Below are 15,999 nucleotides of genomic sequence, written 5' to 3'. Positions count from 1 at the left end.
GGGTTGGATAACATACCAAATACCCTGATCAAAAGACATTCCAATTCGTTCTATCTACTTATCTCTTTCCCATCTAGTTTGAACATAGTCTGAAGTTCCTGAAAAGTCTTCAAATGCCCGTCTTGCATCCCCCTCGAAATCCAACTACGCCAACACAATGGGCCTCATTACGAGTATGGACTTAGCCATGCCGCTTTTAGCGGCATGGCTACCCCCATAACGGGTACCGGGTTCGAGTTCCAGGAATGAGGAATTACCGGGCCATTCCAATCCCCGGGACCCGGATTCGGTACATCCCCATTCCCATTTGAGCCCCCACAGGGCTCAATGGGAATGGGGAGGATGCTAACAACGTCCTGGTCTGCTAGCGGGTCCCGCTAAGGATGCCTGGTTTTACCAGACGTCCTTTGCGGGACTCACAAGTAAACCTCGTAATAAGGCGCTAGAGGGTTAACGGTGCCGGCAGCTCTACCAGCACTGTTAACCCTCTACCGCCTTCCTCGTAATGAGGCCCAATGTCTTGTTATCCATTTGTATTGCAGGATTATTTCAAACAGATGCCTTATAGTTCAAAAAGACATTCCCATCAAAATACCATAGCATAATGTCTTCAGCAATTTTAACAGTCAGTAGTTTAGCAGATCCCCTTGGTAGCTTCCCCATTGAAAAAATATTTTCCAATCGAAATTGTATCAAGGCCTCCCTCTCAATTGCTAACCAGACTCGCTCTTCTTCCAGTTCTGCCAAGGCATACAAGGCCGCCGCCTTCAAAATAAATCCCCTGTAATACTTTTCCACACTTGGATAACCAAAGCCCCTATCTTTAGTGTCCCGTTGTAAAATAAACTTTGGAATTTTAGGGGCCTTTTCTCGCCTCAGAGAAAATCCAAGAAAACCCAATCAATCTCCTTAAATTGTCTCATAGTGAATGCAAGAGGTATAGACTGCATAACATATAAAACCTTTGGCAGAAGCAACATCTTTATTGTGTTAATACTTGCCCATGTCCCCAAATCCAATCTCGACCATTTCCTTGCATCTCTTCGTAGAGTCGCCAACAATTTATTCACATTAAATTGAACCATTTTCCTTATATCACTTGTAAGGAAGAACCCCAAATATTTCACATGCATCTCAGACCAGTTACAATTCCAATCTGCAAAGTCACCCCTCCTGTCACGACCCTCGCCCAAAACCCCCTCTGGCAAACCCATTGGCCAGGTGGAGTCAGGACTCGGGCCTCTAGAGCCTGGCATCCTCTTCAAAAGCCCTCATTGAGCCAGTCCTGGCGCCTATGGCGCCAGGCTCATACACCATGAACAACAATGTGCTTGGGAACTACTTTATTGTATTGTCAGCCAACATGGAGGCATCCACATAGCTTGGTTCCTAAGAACCAAGCTATGCGGTCTAGTGTTTTGAGTGTGGCAGGCCTGGAACTACTTTCCCTGGTACTAATTTACCTGGGCTATATAAACCACACCCTGACTGTAGAACATGCTTCGTGTTACTTTGCAGTTTGCAGCGTGACACTCACCGTGTCCAGCTATTCCCTCGAACCTCGGAGAAGCAGAACCTGCAAGGAGATAAAAGGAACATCATTAGCAGCAGCATCTTACCTGCAGTCTTCATCTTTAAACACTCGCAGCTACTGAGAACAGCTTCATCGAATCTGCATGCCTCCCAGACAGAACAACCTGAAAGAGGAAGATCGAGGCAACATTAAAGAAAGCATTACAGACATTTACAAATTATGAACTGCTCAAAAGGCTTACCTGGCTGGTCGCCTCTCGGCTGGCACCACTCCGGACATTCCACTCGCGCTGAAGAACAACGCAACCTACAAGGAAGGAAAACACAGGTTAGCAAAGGCAAGATTTTGCAGCGCTGCGCATAGCGCTTACTTACCGCATCATAGTGCTCTTAATGCGCCATCATTTACCAGCGGGGCTCAACCAAGCAAGTTCGCCGTGCTGAAGCTCCGCATACCTAAGGGAGAAAAAAAGACATTTTAAACAAAGAAAGGCATGCAGGATAGCAACAAAACTAAAGAACAGCAATAAGACCTACCTGAACAATATCAAACGGGCCGGCGTCAGTGAAGTAACTGGACCGCACTCGCCCAAGAAAGACAACGCGCCCCTGCAAAGAAGGCAGGACGGAGAGCACGCCCAATTCTACCACAAGGTGAGGAGAGGGCGCCAGAGGGACTGAAAGCATACGGGGGTGGAGCGAGGATACTTACCCCAGTCGGTCAGTCTTGAACACAGTCCTCCTTTCAGGCAGAACCTTCCCCGCAGACCACATCAGGGCAAAGCTGAGAAGCATACCAGCGAGTAACCCAGCTGGGTGGCGTCCCTGTGGATACCAGGTGAGCGTAACAGAACACAAAGCCTACCATAACAAATCCACCTGGGCGCCATGGAGACATCAGAAATGGACCAATTGGCCCAATTACTAGAAGAGCTTCATGCTGAGGTTCATTCTGCCCGACAAGAGACTAATGCCCTCCGGGGAGACCTAATAGTGACCAAAGAACGCACTGAAGAGATTAGCAGGCAATACTTGAACTCACAGGCAGGACAGATGCCTCTACCTTGAAGCAATCCAACGATGCAAAACCCTGCCATACCACCCACGCCGGTACAGATCACGTTACCTGGAACAGTGCCCCTGGCACCACCAGAAAGGTTCTCAGGCGACCCACGGAAGTATGCGGCATTCATCAATCAGTGCCGCCTTCATTTTCTTTGTAGGCCTGGAGCATTTCCACATGACCAAGCTCGGGTAGCTTTTGCCTTATCATACCTGAGTGGTAGTGCAGCAGATTGGCCGGTGCCGTGGGTAACCCATGACGATCCTCTATTACATGACTTTGGGGGGTTCCAGAGAGAAATGGAAAAACGTTTTGCTTGCCAAACCCAGGAACAAGCAGTAGACAATGAACTATTTTCCCTATGACAGGGGAATCAGGACTTGTTAACGTACATTGCTACCTTCAACAGACTGGTTGCTGAAGCTAGGTGTCCAGAAAACAAAAGAACCACGTTCTTCCATCGAGGCTTACGAGGCGAATTAAAGGACGTCTTAGCCCAGGTGGTTAATCCACCCAGAGACTGTGCAGAAATCATAAATCTAGTCGTGCAGCTAGACCACCGGTTGTACGACCGAAAGGCAGACCGGTCTAAGACGGACCTTCGGACCGTGTATGTTCGACCAAGGGAAAACACACCCTGTGTACGTGAAAATGCTGTAGAACCCATGCAGTTTGGAGGGATACGGCCTCCATTAACAAAACAAGTGGGACAAAAGAAGAAAACTGCTTTGTTTGTATTGTGGGAAACCAGGACGTTTCCTGAAGGACTGTCCAGTAAAACCCCCAAGAAGAACAGTGGGGGGCACAGAGGAGGATGAAGCTAAGGAAACTACCAAGCTCAACAAACGTAGAGGTCAGTTTGTCGAGTGAGAAGAAAGAGTTGCTGACCTCGCACTATGCAATACCAGTGATTTTAATTAACCACCAACAGTCGTCAAGAATGCATGCCTTTGAAGCATACATCAATAGTGGAGCAGTTGGAAATTATATTGATCAAGAACTAGCAGCAGAGATGGGGCTTCCTTTGTGTTATAAGCCATCTATGGACAAGGTAACCACCATGGATGGGACAGAAATCGCTTCCAGACCAGTAACCCAGTGCACAGCCAGGGTAACCTTGCTGTGTCAGGACGGACATCGGGAGTCTATTTCATTCGATCTCATCAATGCACCTCAGTTCAGGCTAATACTAGGGATGCCATGGTTGGTTGCTCACAACCCTTTGATAGACTGGCGGGCACGAAAATTAACCTTCCCCGGTGACTGCTCCCCTGCCTGCGATTACCAAGAGGAGAAACCTGACATCTATATCCCCATGACTCCCGGAGCGACAGTATCAACCCTGGGAGCAACTAATACCTTGCCAAGTGAATACCATGATTTCTAGGATGTTTTGGACCCAAGGCGGGGCTACAATTGACACGGTACTGTCCTTTGTATCCTACTTAGCAGAGTCGGGCGTTCACATTCTGTCATGCAGAACTTATCTTTCGGCGGTTTCCGCTTACCTATCTACGGACCAATGCTCTTACTCTCTGTCTAACCCAGTGGTTGAGGCATTTTGCAGGCTTGACACGCCTTTAAGCTCCGATTCGTCGTCCGCACCCGGCGTAGGATCTAAATGTGGTCCTTACGGCGCTGTGCCATAAACCTTTCGAACCAATGGCCACGGTGAACCTCAAGCACCTGTCGTGGAAGGTGTCCTTTTTGGTGAGGGAGCTCCAGGCTTTGTCGGTGGACCATTGCTTCTTGGCCTTTCACAAGGATAAGGTGGTCCTACGGACAAATCCTACTTTCCTGCCGAAGGTGGTATCTGAGTTCCATCTGAACCAGTCAATCTCCCTGCCGGTCTTTTTTCCGAACCCTGCCTCAGAGGTAGAAAGGGTTCTGCATTGCCTCGATGTTAGAAGGGCTCTTAAGTTCTATCTGGACAGAACATCCGAGCTTAGGTGTTCTTCTCAACTGTTTGTGACCTTTGGTAACCCACAAGGTGAGCAGGCCTCTAATGTGACTATTTCTCGATGGATCGCTGCCTGCATTACGGAGTCTTACACCGTCCGAAGGCCGAAGCCTCCTAAAGGTATTCATGCACACCTGGTGCGGGGCAAGGCATCCGCGGTTGCCTTTCAGAAATATGACCCCTGGGAGACCATCGCAAAGGCGGCTACTTGGGCCTCCCCATCTGCTTTTTGTAAGCATTATTGACATGAGCTCAAGATCTGATGCTCAGTTTGGTCAGGCTGTGCTGGAGAACCTTTTTCAGTAAGGGTTTTTTTCCATCCACCCATAGTTCCTGTAAGGAGTGCTTGGGAATCTCCCATAAGTATGGAGGAAAGGTGACGGGATGTAGGAGTATAACCAGGTTACTCACCGTAGTGACCACCTTACTCCTAGTCCATACGCCCGCCCACCGTCCCCTCTAATAAGGTTCCTCTGTTATTGCGAAGAGGTCTTGGACCTAGCGATAGAAAAAGACTGATGGGCGATGGGCGGGGCGGAGCCGAGATTGGCGGGGTTACGGTCGTGTGCCGGGCCCCGCGCAGAAAGAGAGGAAGGACAAAAAAATGTTGCACCATTTTTGATGCTTTTTACAAAGTGCTCCTGTCCCGTCCAACAGGACGGAGGCATGTCCCATAAGTATGGAGGAAAGGGGACTATGGACTAGGAGTAAGGTGGTCACTACGGTGAGTAACCTGGTTATAATCCCCTAATATTAAATTCAAACTAATTAGACTAACTAATACAACATGAACTATCAGAAGTCAAGTAAACTTCATCTCGTTGTCTATATATATCCCATATCCATTTATCCATCCTTCTCACGCCCTTCAATGTCAAACCATGACATATCAATACACATTGGTCTATGATGTGGCCATTACAACGCCTTGACAGTGTACAGGATTAAATAGCACTCATAGAACAGCCTAGTATTGAAACTCAACACCCTCTAACCCATAAGTAGATAATCTTGTGCTGCCAACCTAGCAATATGCTAACGCGCCCTCTCAAGCCCCGTCAATAGTGGAGAATGTAAGACATTCTATAGATTACAAAACAAGGTTTAACAATTATAACCACTATATTAAAATTCTACTTCTTCCCCACTCCTATTAACAGCTTTTTAAGGCGAGGTCAGAAAATAAAACAATTTGTGCGAACAATAAACCATTCCCTATATAATTCTTAATATATGTTGCTATCAACTCAGAATCTCAACAACCTAGAACAAGGTGATAGATTAGCTTAGTGAATTATTCAATGTTTTATCTCTTCATGCATCTGTTAAATTCTAAACATATTACATTCACTAAAACTCCCATCATCTATACTATACCAAAACCAATTGGAATCGGTTATGGCATTAATATCACTCAGATCCCTCAGTTACCAATTCCCAACTTAGTAAAAGCAAGATCTCATTCTATTCAAAAACATATTTTACGAAGGACACATTAGTCCCTGCCTTACGCAATCATTCAAGACCAGACATTTGCACTCGTATAACTTTGGTAACAGTCAAAATAGTAATGGTATCATCTTCCAACATTTCATGCGTAAGTGTAAATGCAAAGCACCCCTCCCCCTCAGTAGCATAACAAGTCCAAGTGCATTTGTATGTTATTTCCAATTGCAGCATGGTCAAAATAAAATAAGAACCTTTCTGCCCATTCATTTCTTGATAAACGCCCATCTCTCATGATGTATTTTCCAGCAATTCTACATAATACTAGAAGTATTGATTTTGCAGAAAGACATTTTAGCACACTACAAAGTGAACGTTTGTATAAGATGTATAAATTATCTCAGGATTCATAACATGAGATTATTTCCGAGGTCCAATGCCAGGCTAACCTTGTACTGTGCATTGCACTTCAATTTGATCCCAGTCCTGTTGTGTTACACATCAAACAAACCTAAATTCAGACTAATGTGACCCCGTTATGGCGTGTCCACAATGTCTTCAGACGACAGAAAAATATTAAAACCATACAGGAGAGGTGAGGTGAACCGGTGTGTGAGCCATTCCCAACTTGCAGGAACTATTAGCAATTAGGCAGATGGCAGCAGATAGCCATTAAACATAAACTAGACCATAATCTGTGCAATCTATATCAACATTCATGTTGCATTTGAATTATCCAATGGATGCTTCACTGGCCGCAGTGACCATTGAAAGCAAGGAGCCACGTGCTGCACTTCCACCATCAAATAACACAATACCCAGAACTCCTTCCAGAGGGGCGCCTGCAAACCAGACTGGTCCCAGGCTCCCCCACACATCTTCAACCTTGGTGCATGCGGGGAAACCCTGCACAGTATAATTTCTATTATACATAGGAATTTATGGCATCTGGCCTCAATGCAGCCACTCCTCGCTTGTTATGTCTTCGTGCTGTGCTTGACGGTTACTTAGATAGGGTGCACAGTCAGACAGCTGCTGCGAAGCCCCATCAATGGCAGCTGAGTACTTAACAAAGGAGATGCAACACAGACTTCTTTATCCACGCGTGAGTGTGTTGGGTGCGAACCATAACCATTGCAGCTTGTTAGATCCTATGACAAGATGTCGGGGCTCTGATGTGTGCACTGACATTTCGGAAGCAAGCGGCGCTAAACAAAGCATACTGGCTCTTGCATGAAGTTGTCTGTCTTGTGGCTCTTAGAGGGACAACAAGACTCGGCCGCCAAGCTCACCTCGTCACTTTCGTTGCTTTACATGTATATCCAAGCAATTTTAGTCTGCCAAACCAGCAGTGGAGCTCGAATAACTTAATGTCATTATGATCTTCCGCCCATCAGCTCAACGATCCACATGAACGGCTGCCCACTTCAACCCTGGCGTGCCTAATACACCGTACGAGCCAGCACAATGTAATAACAGAGGATCAGCTGATTCACGAGAATCAAGGTTCTTTTCTCAAATGTTGCATAAAGGACTCACTAAGAACAAAACATCTAAAGGTAAACACAAAAAATAAGAGTAATTAACAGTGTAAGCAATCAGAGCAACCAGATATCATATTGCTAGATACTAATCCTGTTGCTTGAATAGGTCCATCCTCCATAGGTTGATGAGCCCGGAAGGCCTCAGCTCCCTTGTGATCAGAGGAGGAGTGCACTGTGCCATTTAGAACAACTCTCAATATAGCTGGGTAGATCATATAATACTTTATATGTTTTCCCTTTGCTTTTTCCTTGGCAAGTGTAAAAGCTTATCTTTTTTCCATGACTTCACAACTCAGGTCCACGAAAATCATAATTTTATGGGATCCCCATGTTAAGTCATCTCTCTCTCTCTCTCTCTCTCTCTCTCTCTCTCTCTCTCTCTCTCTCTCTCTCTCTCTCTCTCTCTCTCTCTCTCTCTCTCTCTCTCGCCTTTCTCAGCACCAATTCTCACACTGAGAACCTCAAAAACTTTATGATGAAGTGACGAGGTCTTTGTCCAGGCGCCGGCTTAGGTCCCAAAGACCTGTGCAAATCTAAGATGTTGATTACCGATCCGCATTGCATTTGTTTGTGGTGCCTGGCCGAGAGTCATGACACTGAAGACTGTCCCAAATGCCAGTCGCTGACTGCTAAGGCCTTGCGGGAGCGTAAGGGAAGCTTCAGGTAGGTAGGGGTTCTAAACCCAGTAAGTCCCGTAAAACTTCTAAGGGGATGTCCACCGATGATTCGAGATGTGACTCGCCACGTCGGAAGGAGTCCTGGGGATCTCGGTCCCGGTGTGGTTCCTTCCATTCGTCCTCCTAATCTCGGCATTCCAGGAAGCGCCGTCACTGGTCGCCTTCCCTGTCCTCCTCGGAGGATGGAGTTGTGAAGTAAGTGGCTTGTCCAACTTTGTCCTAGACTCCGGAGGCGTGGGCTGCTTTCAGCGAGCAGATGCTGGCCATTTTCGAATCCCAGGGCACAGTTCCATCTGCGCCTTCAGATGAAGCCGACAAGGAACAGTCTCGATCCGTGGCTCGTGCGCCTTCGGGCTTGGCGCGATCCTCTTCCGGAACCTTCGAGGTCCCGTTCAGACAAGGCTCAGGATGGTCGCAAGAGACGTGTTTCCATGTCTCGGTCCTCGTCCCCAGCGAGACCGCAGAAATCTGGAAAGGGCTCGGATACGGACGTCGAAGCGTTGCCTTTGCACCAGCCTTCGACGCCGAAGCCGTCGGTGCTCTCGACACCATCAGCGCCCTCGACGCCTTCGGGGCTTTTGGCTGGAATTTGCAGATGGAGATCCCTAGTACTGTGGATCCTCCAAGGAAGGCTACTTCCGAGTCTGTGAGACCTGTTAAGTCCCGAAACAGGACTTTTACCTCCCTCTGGATAACATCTATGAGGAGGAGGAGAGGTCCGATTTCGATTTTGACCCTGTTGAGCCTGAGGTGGCTCCTGTCTTTTCCGGGGACAGTCATTTGGAAGAGTTAAAACAATCTCTTCATGATGCCAGTGGCTTAGACACTTCTCCTGAGGTGGAGTTTGGCAGGCCTGAGCCTTGGGCTCATGCTGAGTCATCCTACAGGAGACTGATGGCTAGGGTCACTGAATATCTTGGTTGGTCCAGTCCTGCTGAAGCTTTTATTCAGGATGACTTAACGGATATTTTGGGTCAAGTTCCCTCCTCTGACCCGGTGTTACCTTTTCATTTGACGTTGCAGAAAAGGGTGGTGGCTGCTTGGCAGACACCGGAATCTCTTCCGGCAGTTAACAAATCGTTAGCTAAAAAATACCGCCCTTCCGGTAGCGACCCCAGCTACCTTTCATCTCACCCCACTCCCGATAGTTTGGTAGTTCAGGCGGCTACGGCCATCTCAAGGCAGGCGGCGTACCCTACCATCCCTCCGGATATTGACGACAAATGCTTCGACGGTTGGGCATGTGGGGAGTATGGTGCTGAAATCAGCCAACTCCACTTGTGCCTTAGCAAGATTTTCACACACTCTGTGGAATTGTGTTTCTCTTGCGTCTGAGCATATTCCCGAAGGGGAAGAAAGGGATGGGTTCCTTGCTCTCGTACAAGATGGCAAGGATGCCATGTGTGAATCCCTTCAGTTGGGTTTGGACACGGCCAAAAGTGTAAGCCGGTCCATGGCTGCGAGCACCGTTATACGCAAATTTGCGTGGTTGCGGAAGTCGGGTTTTGTTCCGGATGTGCAAGCCCGTCTTTTGAACATGCCCTTTGATGGCGCGCATTTGTTTGGCAGCAAGGCTGACGAGAGCCTTGAGAGGTTGCAGACCTCAAAAGCTGCGGCTAAATCTTTGAGCGCAGCTGTGCGTCAACCTCTGCCTTTTCATCCTGCGGGATAGCAGTGGAGGGGAGGTTCTTTTCGTTACTACTCCTCCTTTGGTAGATCGAGAGGAGCCGCCAGTCAAGGGGGTCAGCGTAAAAGTACCCGTGGTTGTCGGGGAAATATGGGTGCTAAAGCCGCTCAGGCAGCAGCTTCTTTGCCTTCAGGCGCTGCCGCTCCAAAACAATCATGAGGCCATGTCCCATTGTTCGCCGGTTGGGGGCAGACTGTCTCAGCATCTCAAAGAATGGCGAGCTATTACTTTGGATGCATGGGTTCTGGATACAATAGCCCACGGCTACTGCCTTCCCTTCCTAAAGGGGTCTCACGGCAATCCACCGGGGAATGTCTTTGAAGCTTCCAGATCCGCTCCTTGTGCAGGAAATCTTGACCCTGCTAGAGAAAGGCGCTATAGAACTGGTGTCTGTAGCGGAGAGGAAGAAGGGATGGTATTCCCCATATTTTTTGATTCCACAGAAAAACTGTGGATTGAGACCCATCTTGGACTTGCGTTGGTTGAACAAACTTCTCAGGAAGGACAAGTTCAAGATGGTCACACTTTCCCAGGTCCTCCAGGCCCTTCAACTTCAGGATTGGTTGGTGTCTCTGAACCTACAGGATGCTTACTGTCATGTGCCGATTCATCCAAAGCACAGAAAGTACCCGAGGTTTGCGGCTGGCGACTCGCACTTTTGAGTTTCGGGTCCTGCCATTCGGATTGACCTCCGCCCGAGGGCCTTCACCAAGCTAATAGTGGTGGTGGAAGCGTATCTCAGGCGAGGGAGGATTCTCGTCTCCCCCTACCTGGACGACTGACTGATCTGTGCGTGTTCTCCAGAGCAAGCGATGGATCATCTCGGTCTCACCAGTCACTCCCTCCACAAGCTGGGCTTCTTCCTCAATTTCAAGAAGTCGCATCTGACACCTTCCCAACAGCTCCAGTACATCAGGGCTGTGTTGGACGCGTCCTTGGGGAAGTGCTCGCCTCCCAAGGTAAGAGCTCATCACATTGTGCAGATAGTGGACAAGTTTCACCATGCCCAGAGTGTTCCGGCTTTCAAATTCTTAAGGTTGCTCGGCCTCTTGGCATCCTAAATTTTTCTGGTGCCAGAGGCCAGACTGAGGATGAGATCCCTGCAATGGGTCCTCAAGATGCAGTGGTCACAATTATCAGGCAAGATGTCGGATCCTGTTCAGATTCCACTCTCGGTATCACAAGATTTGCTGTGGTGGGCCAACGAGGGGAACCTGATGAAGGGGGAGCCGTTTTGGCAACCGTGACCGGAGGTGACAGTACTAACGGACACTTCCCTCACAGGATGGGGAGCCCATGCCGAGGATTTGCCCGCCAGCGGTCGTTGTTCTCTGTCGGAGTCCAAACTCCACATCAACCTGTTAGAGCTGAGGGCCATCAGTCTGGCCCAGAAGGCTTTTCTGCCGTCTGTGCGGGGGAAGTATGTCCTGATCATGACAGACAATACAGTGGCCATGCATTACCTCAACAAAAAAGGGCGGGGTAGGGTCACTCGTGTTGTGCAGAGAGGCGATGGAGCTCTGGTTCTGGGCAATCCCAGCAGGGAATATCACTCTCGGCAGTTCATCTGGCCGGAGAGGCGAATGCGGTGGCGGACGCTCTGAGCAGGCAGAGCAGTCTCTGACGAGTGGGAGTTGGCTCAGGAAGTACTTCTGGAGATCTTCGCCCTTTGGGGAACCCCACAAGTGGATCTCTTTGCGACCAGTACCAATCAGAAGTGTGAGAGATTCTGTTTAAGGGAATGTCCTCCGAGAGGAGTCATTCCCACTTCTGTACGCTATTGCAGCGTGCGTTTCCGCAAGGCTATGTGCAGTTAAGCAGGCATTGGATATGTGCATGTCACACGTTATGGGGGAAAAAACATAAACTGAGGGTACAGGTGCTGTGTGTCCTGTTTATAACATCTGGTGACGTCGCCCTCGACAGAGGCCTTCGGGGGACATCGGCCGACGCCACAGATGCAGGACAACGCCATAGACGCAGGCCGCCCTCTGCCGAAAAAGTTTCCAATGTACACAGCTGTGGACATTACATGTCAAAGATGTGGAATACGTTGGAGGAACATCCAGTCGAAAGAACGTTACCAGTTGGTAAGTAACTTCTCCTCATAACCCGGGTGAGATCCCCTTCCCCTCATCTAACCAGGATTTTCAATCAACAGTTCATAGTAGGAAAGTTCTGTCTTGCAACAAAATTCTAATGATAAAGTTCTTCTTGCTCAAAAAAGTCTCTTACTTGGACCTTGCCCAACAGTTCAAAATATTTAGCAAGTCTTTATCTCTCCACCTGTAGCAGAGAGTTCCACACAACTTCTTAGAAATCAAAAATATTTCCAGTTCTTCTGCATCAACAAAATGCTTTTTGTCAGGATAATGCCACAACAGTTCACAATATATTTGCATCAACAATATTGATTTGTCAGTATGATTCCACAACAGTTCACAATATCTTTAGTGGTCTTGTCACTTCTTTATTCTTTAAGCATAACACAGTACTTCAAATGACTTCTACCTGGTCACAAACTTGCCAGGTCTACCACTACAAAGTCCCTGCCCTGGTATACTCGCTTGCCAGGATCAATGAAAACTTGTAACACTATGACAAGCTGTTCTGTGGTAAAGTGTAATTCATTTAGTCCTTTGACTTCTCCACAAAATCAGTTTTGACTGCTACTTCTGGAGAGACGAGAAACACATTGGTGCTGTTTATTCCACACTTGTGATTGCTGCTTGCAATTCACGTTATGCTCCTCTCTTCCTGAGTACTTTCCACCAGGAAGGCAGCTCTCCTTCCACTCTTGTTTTCTTACTCTTATATTAACCAACTGCTGATAATGGATTTTGTTCCAACTCGCTTTTCTTTGACTTAGACAATGTTTGTTTGACTCAGAGTGAGAAAGCAGCAAATACTTGCTGCTTTCACACTCTGGCAATATGGTTTAAAAACGACATGTTTCTTAAATGCCCTCTCTTGGCAATGTTGCTTATTATAAACTTGTCTCGATATTGCCCTCTTTTGACTTTGGCAATGATTGACTTTTACCAGTATAATGATACCGTTCTTGTCTGATCCCAAAGTTCTTAACATTCAGTATTTCCTCCTGCAGCCATTTTCGGATAACCGGATCCCACCCAACCCATACATACTTGTCGGTGGCATACTCTGCTGTGTGCTGCCGACTCGCCGTGCCCTTGCAACGTCTGTTCCCATTCACTTCCATGATCGGGAACAGGTATCGTAGGATTATTTTTTCTTTTTTTAACTTTCGACGGACGGGTGTGGGGGACACCCCCGAATCCCCCGATTGTCATTAAAGTGAATAAGGGTACGGAAGCACCCCTGGCTCCCCTTGTTCACTATACCGGCACCGAATGGGAGATTTGCTCGAATATTTCGGCCAAATCTCCCATTCAGACATTTATTTTCAGTCATTTTGGTTGTTTCCGTGGCAGTTTATCCACCTCCCCCTACTGCTCTCTAAAGCCTTCACCTGAGGGGGTCTTTTGCTCCTTCAGGTGTGGGTCATTAGTATGCTAGACTGCAACTTGCAACTCTGTGCCTCTGCACCCATCTTCTACGTCCCATTACTTTGGGCATTGTGGGAATTGAAGTCCCCAATGTTCAAATTACCTTTTCTATTCCGAATATTGTTTCCAGATGTACCACTTTCATTTTCATTCTTCAAAGCATCCCCTAAAGGAGTTTTATAAGGACTTAATGAATGGTTCTGATTTATAAGGGAATTCGAATTTTCAGAATCTGAGAGGTTAATGTTTTGATATTGGTATTTACCATTCTGCTGATCACAGAAGCTCCCTCTACCCTCCAACCCCCTAGATATGGGTGTATTTGTGAGAGGGATCTTACTCCTGATTGATTATGGCTATTTTTACCCCCATCAAAACAATTAGCTTTGGAAAAGAAAGCCTGCCTCCGACAACAAGCCATTACGTATTCTGGCATCCCTGATATTTCTTCCTCTGAGGAAGATAAATACTGTGTCTCTCCCAACTGAATCCTCCTGGTCCCTTGGGGGCCATCTCCTCCCAGGTGATACTCCTGGCCAATACCACCCTCAGGATCAGGTAGCATGTGGCTTCCCCTGGCCACCTGGGAGGAGACTTTAGGTCGGATCATTGTGAGGACTCTGCAGGATTCTTCAGAGTCCATAGCTAAATCCATCATTTTGGCCTCCATCGGCCTTCTGTAAACACTTTCTAAATCTCCATCCTAGAGCTGATGCTCAGTTTTGCCAAGCAGTTATACAAATAATTTTTTATAGAAGGCGAGAGTTAATCCATCCACCCAGTATTTATATTCCAGTTGTTGGAAATCTCACATTAGTGTGGAGGAAAGGGAATGGGTATAGAAGTAAGAAAATATTAACTCACTGTAGTGACTAAAGCACTCCTAGTCCGGAGTCCCCTTTCCTCCATAGGTCCGCCTGCCTTCCCCTCTAAAAATATCCTCTAGTTGCTAACTGTCTATGGACCTTGGTGATAGAAAATGACTGAAGAGCGCAGGGCGAGGCACTGGATGGCGGAGTTAATGCTGCACATGTTTTGCCCCTTGCATGAAAATAAAAAGACAACATTTTTGATGTTCTTTGCTGCAAAAAACTGTGTGCCGGTCCCATCCCGATGGATGGAATGTCGCAAAGGTATGGAGGAAATGGAACTCTGGACTAGGAGTATGTTAGTCACTATGGTGAGTAACATTTTCTTAACTCGCAATAGTGCATTTTGTACTCTTAGTCTGCAGACCTCCAGCCTCGATATGACCCACAATCGCCATAAAGAGTGCTCAATGTTGTTACATACGTAACTAGTGGTTGAAGCTGGGAGCATGTGCTGGGCAGTTACTGCTTCAGCGCATGTCTGTGCATGCACCTGGTTGCATTTTTGTATCCATGTTGCTTGCATTATACATTAATACATTATACTTTAATCCAGTCCCCTTCCTTGGAATGACATGCCACAAGTTTGGAATAAAAGGGACTCTGAACTGAGTTAAGTAGTCACTACAGTGTGTAACTTATTTATTTTTATCCAAAAATGTAATGTATTCCAGTTCATAAAGTAGATGGCAGCGTATTCCTGCTTGACTGCGTTTTCCAAATTTTGTTTACCGGTTGATTCTTATCGCTACCACTTTTAACATTACATATTTTCTTCTAAAAACTCTGACTTGTATTCTGTTTTTTACGCAGGTGGAAGGGCCACTGATCCATCACTACTAATGGACATTAAAGTGACTCTGAGACTTCCTAAAATGGAGAGTCCTGCAGTGAGCCCTGATGACTCTTCCCATGATGCCCTTTCCTCCATTCACTCAGCTTCTGCCTGCTCCCCCTCGGATTCAGAAAACCTGAGCCCTGATGAGCTGGAGCTGTTGGCCAAGTTGGAAGAGCAGAACAGGTAAGCTAAAGACATACAGGGATTTTTGGACTGCAAAGCTGTATTGATGATGATCTAAAGTTATGTCCTTGATTTTGGCATTTTACATTCCAGTGTCCTAAATTCACAATATTTCCATTGACCTACCGAGAGCTAATAAACGTGTGTCATGGTTTCTTACTTATACTCTTAACTGTGAGCTTGTCTTCGCTCTTCACTATTTATCCTAGAAGAATGTAAAGGTGCAAAAAAATAAACAGTTCCTGTTAACTGGAAATGTAAGGCTTCCATTGTGAGCATCGGTGTGGTCCAATGATAAGTGATGTAAAATTTGAACAGCATCAAGATTGAGAACCAGATGGGCCAAGCAATATAAATTACGATTAATTGATGCAGAAAAATAAAATCCTAAAAGGGTGAAACTTTCTCAGTAGAAGTAGCAACATAGAAAATAGAAGGAATGGGCTATGTCTTTTACAACTGTACATTTTTTCATCCTTTCAGTGATCCATTTGAAAAGCTATCTCTGAGATAGTCTGGTGTGAGCCTGGGCAAAAAGGCTGGAAGAAGCATCTGTTTTACTGTGATTTAAAGTAGAAGTGTAAATCTCCTCTTCAGCTCTCTTTTTGGTGAAGATTCCACTTCTGAACTGTTTGAATACCACATATGATATTTGGTTTCTGCCTATTGGGC

General features: G+C 46.7%; 1 protein-coding gene across 3 annotated transcripts in view; it reads left to right on the top strand.

The window, feature by feature from the left end:
• The window catches only part of EVI5L (ecotropic viral integration site 5 like), a 1,319,565-nt gene that overhangs the window by 250,433 nt on the left and 1,053,133 nt on the right, over positions 1-15,999 (top strand). For all 3 annotated transcript variants that reach the window (XM_069604001.1, XM_069604000.1, XM_069603999.1), the window contains one exon: positions 15,120-15,327. In XM_069604001.1, coding sequence (XP_069460102.1) covers positions 15,149-15,327 — 179 coding nt within the window. In that variant the 5' untranslated portion in view covers positions 15,120-15,148. The remainder of the gene's footprint in view (positions 1-15,119; positions 15,328-15,999) is intronic.

This window comes from Ambystoma mexicanum, chromosome 3q (assembly GCF_040938575.1).
Source record: "Ambystoma mexicanum isolate Mex_15411 chromosome 3q, UKY_AmexF1_1, whole genome shotgun sequence".
NCBI classification, from domain to species: domain Eukaryota; kingdom Metazoa; phylum Chordata; class Amphibia; order Caudata; family Ambystomatidae; genus Ambystoma; species Ambystoma mexicanum.
This window is presented reverse-complemented; position numbering and strand designations above follow the sequence as displayed.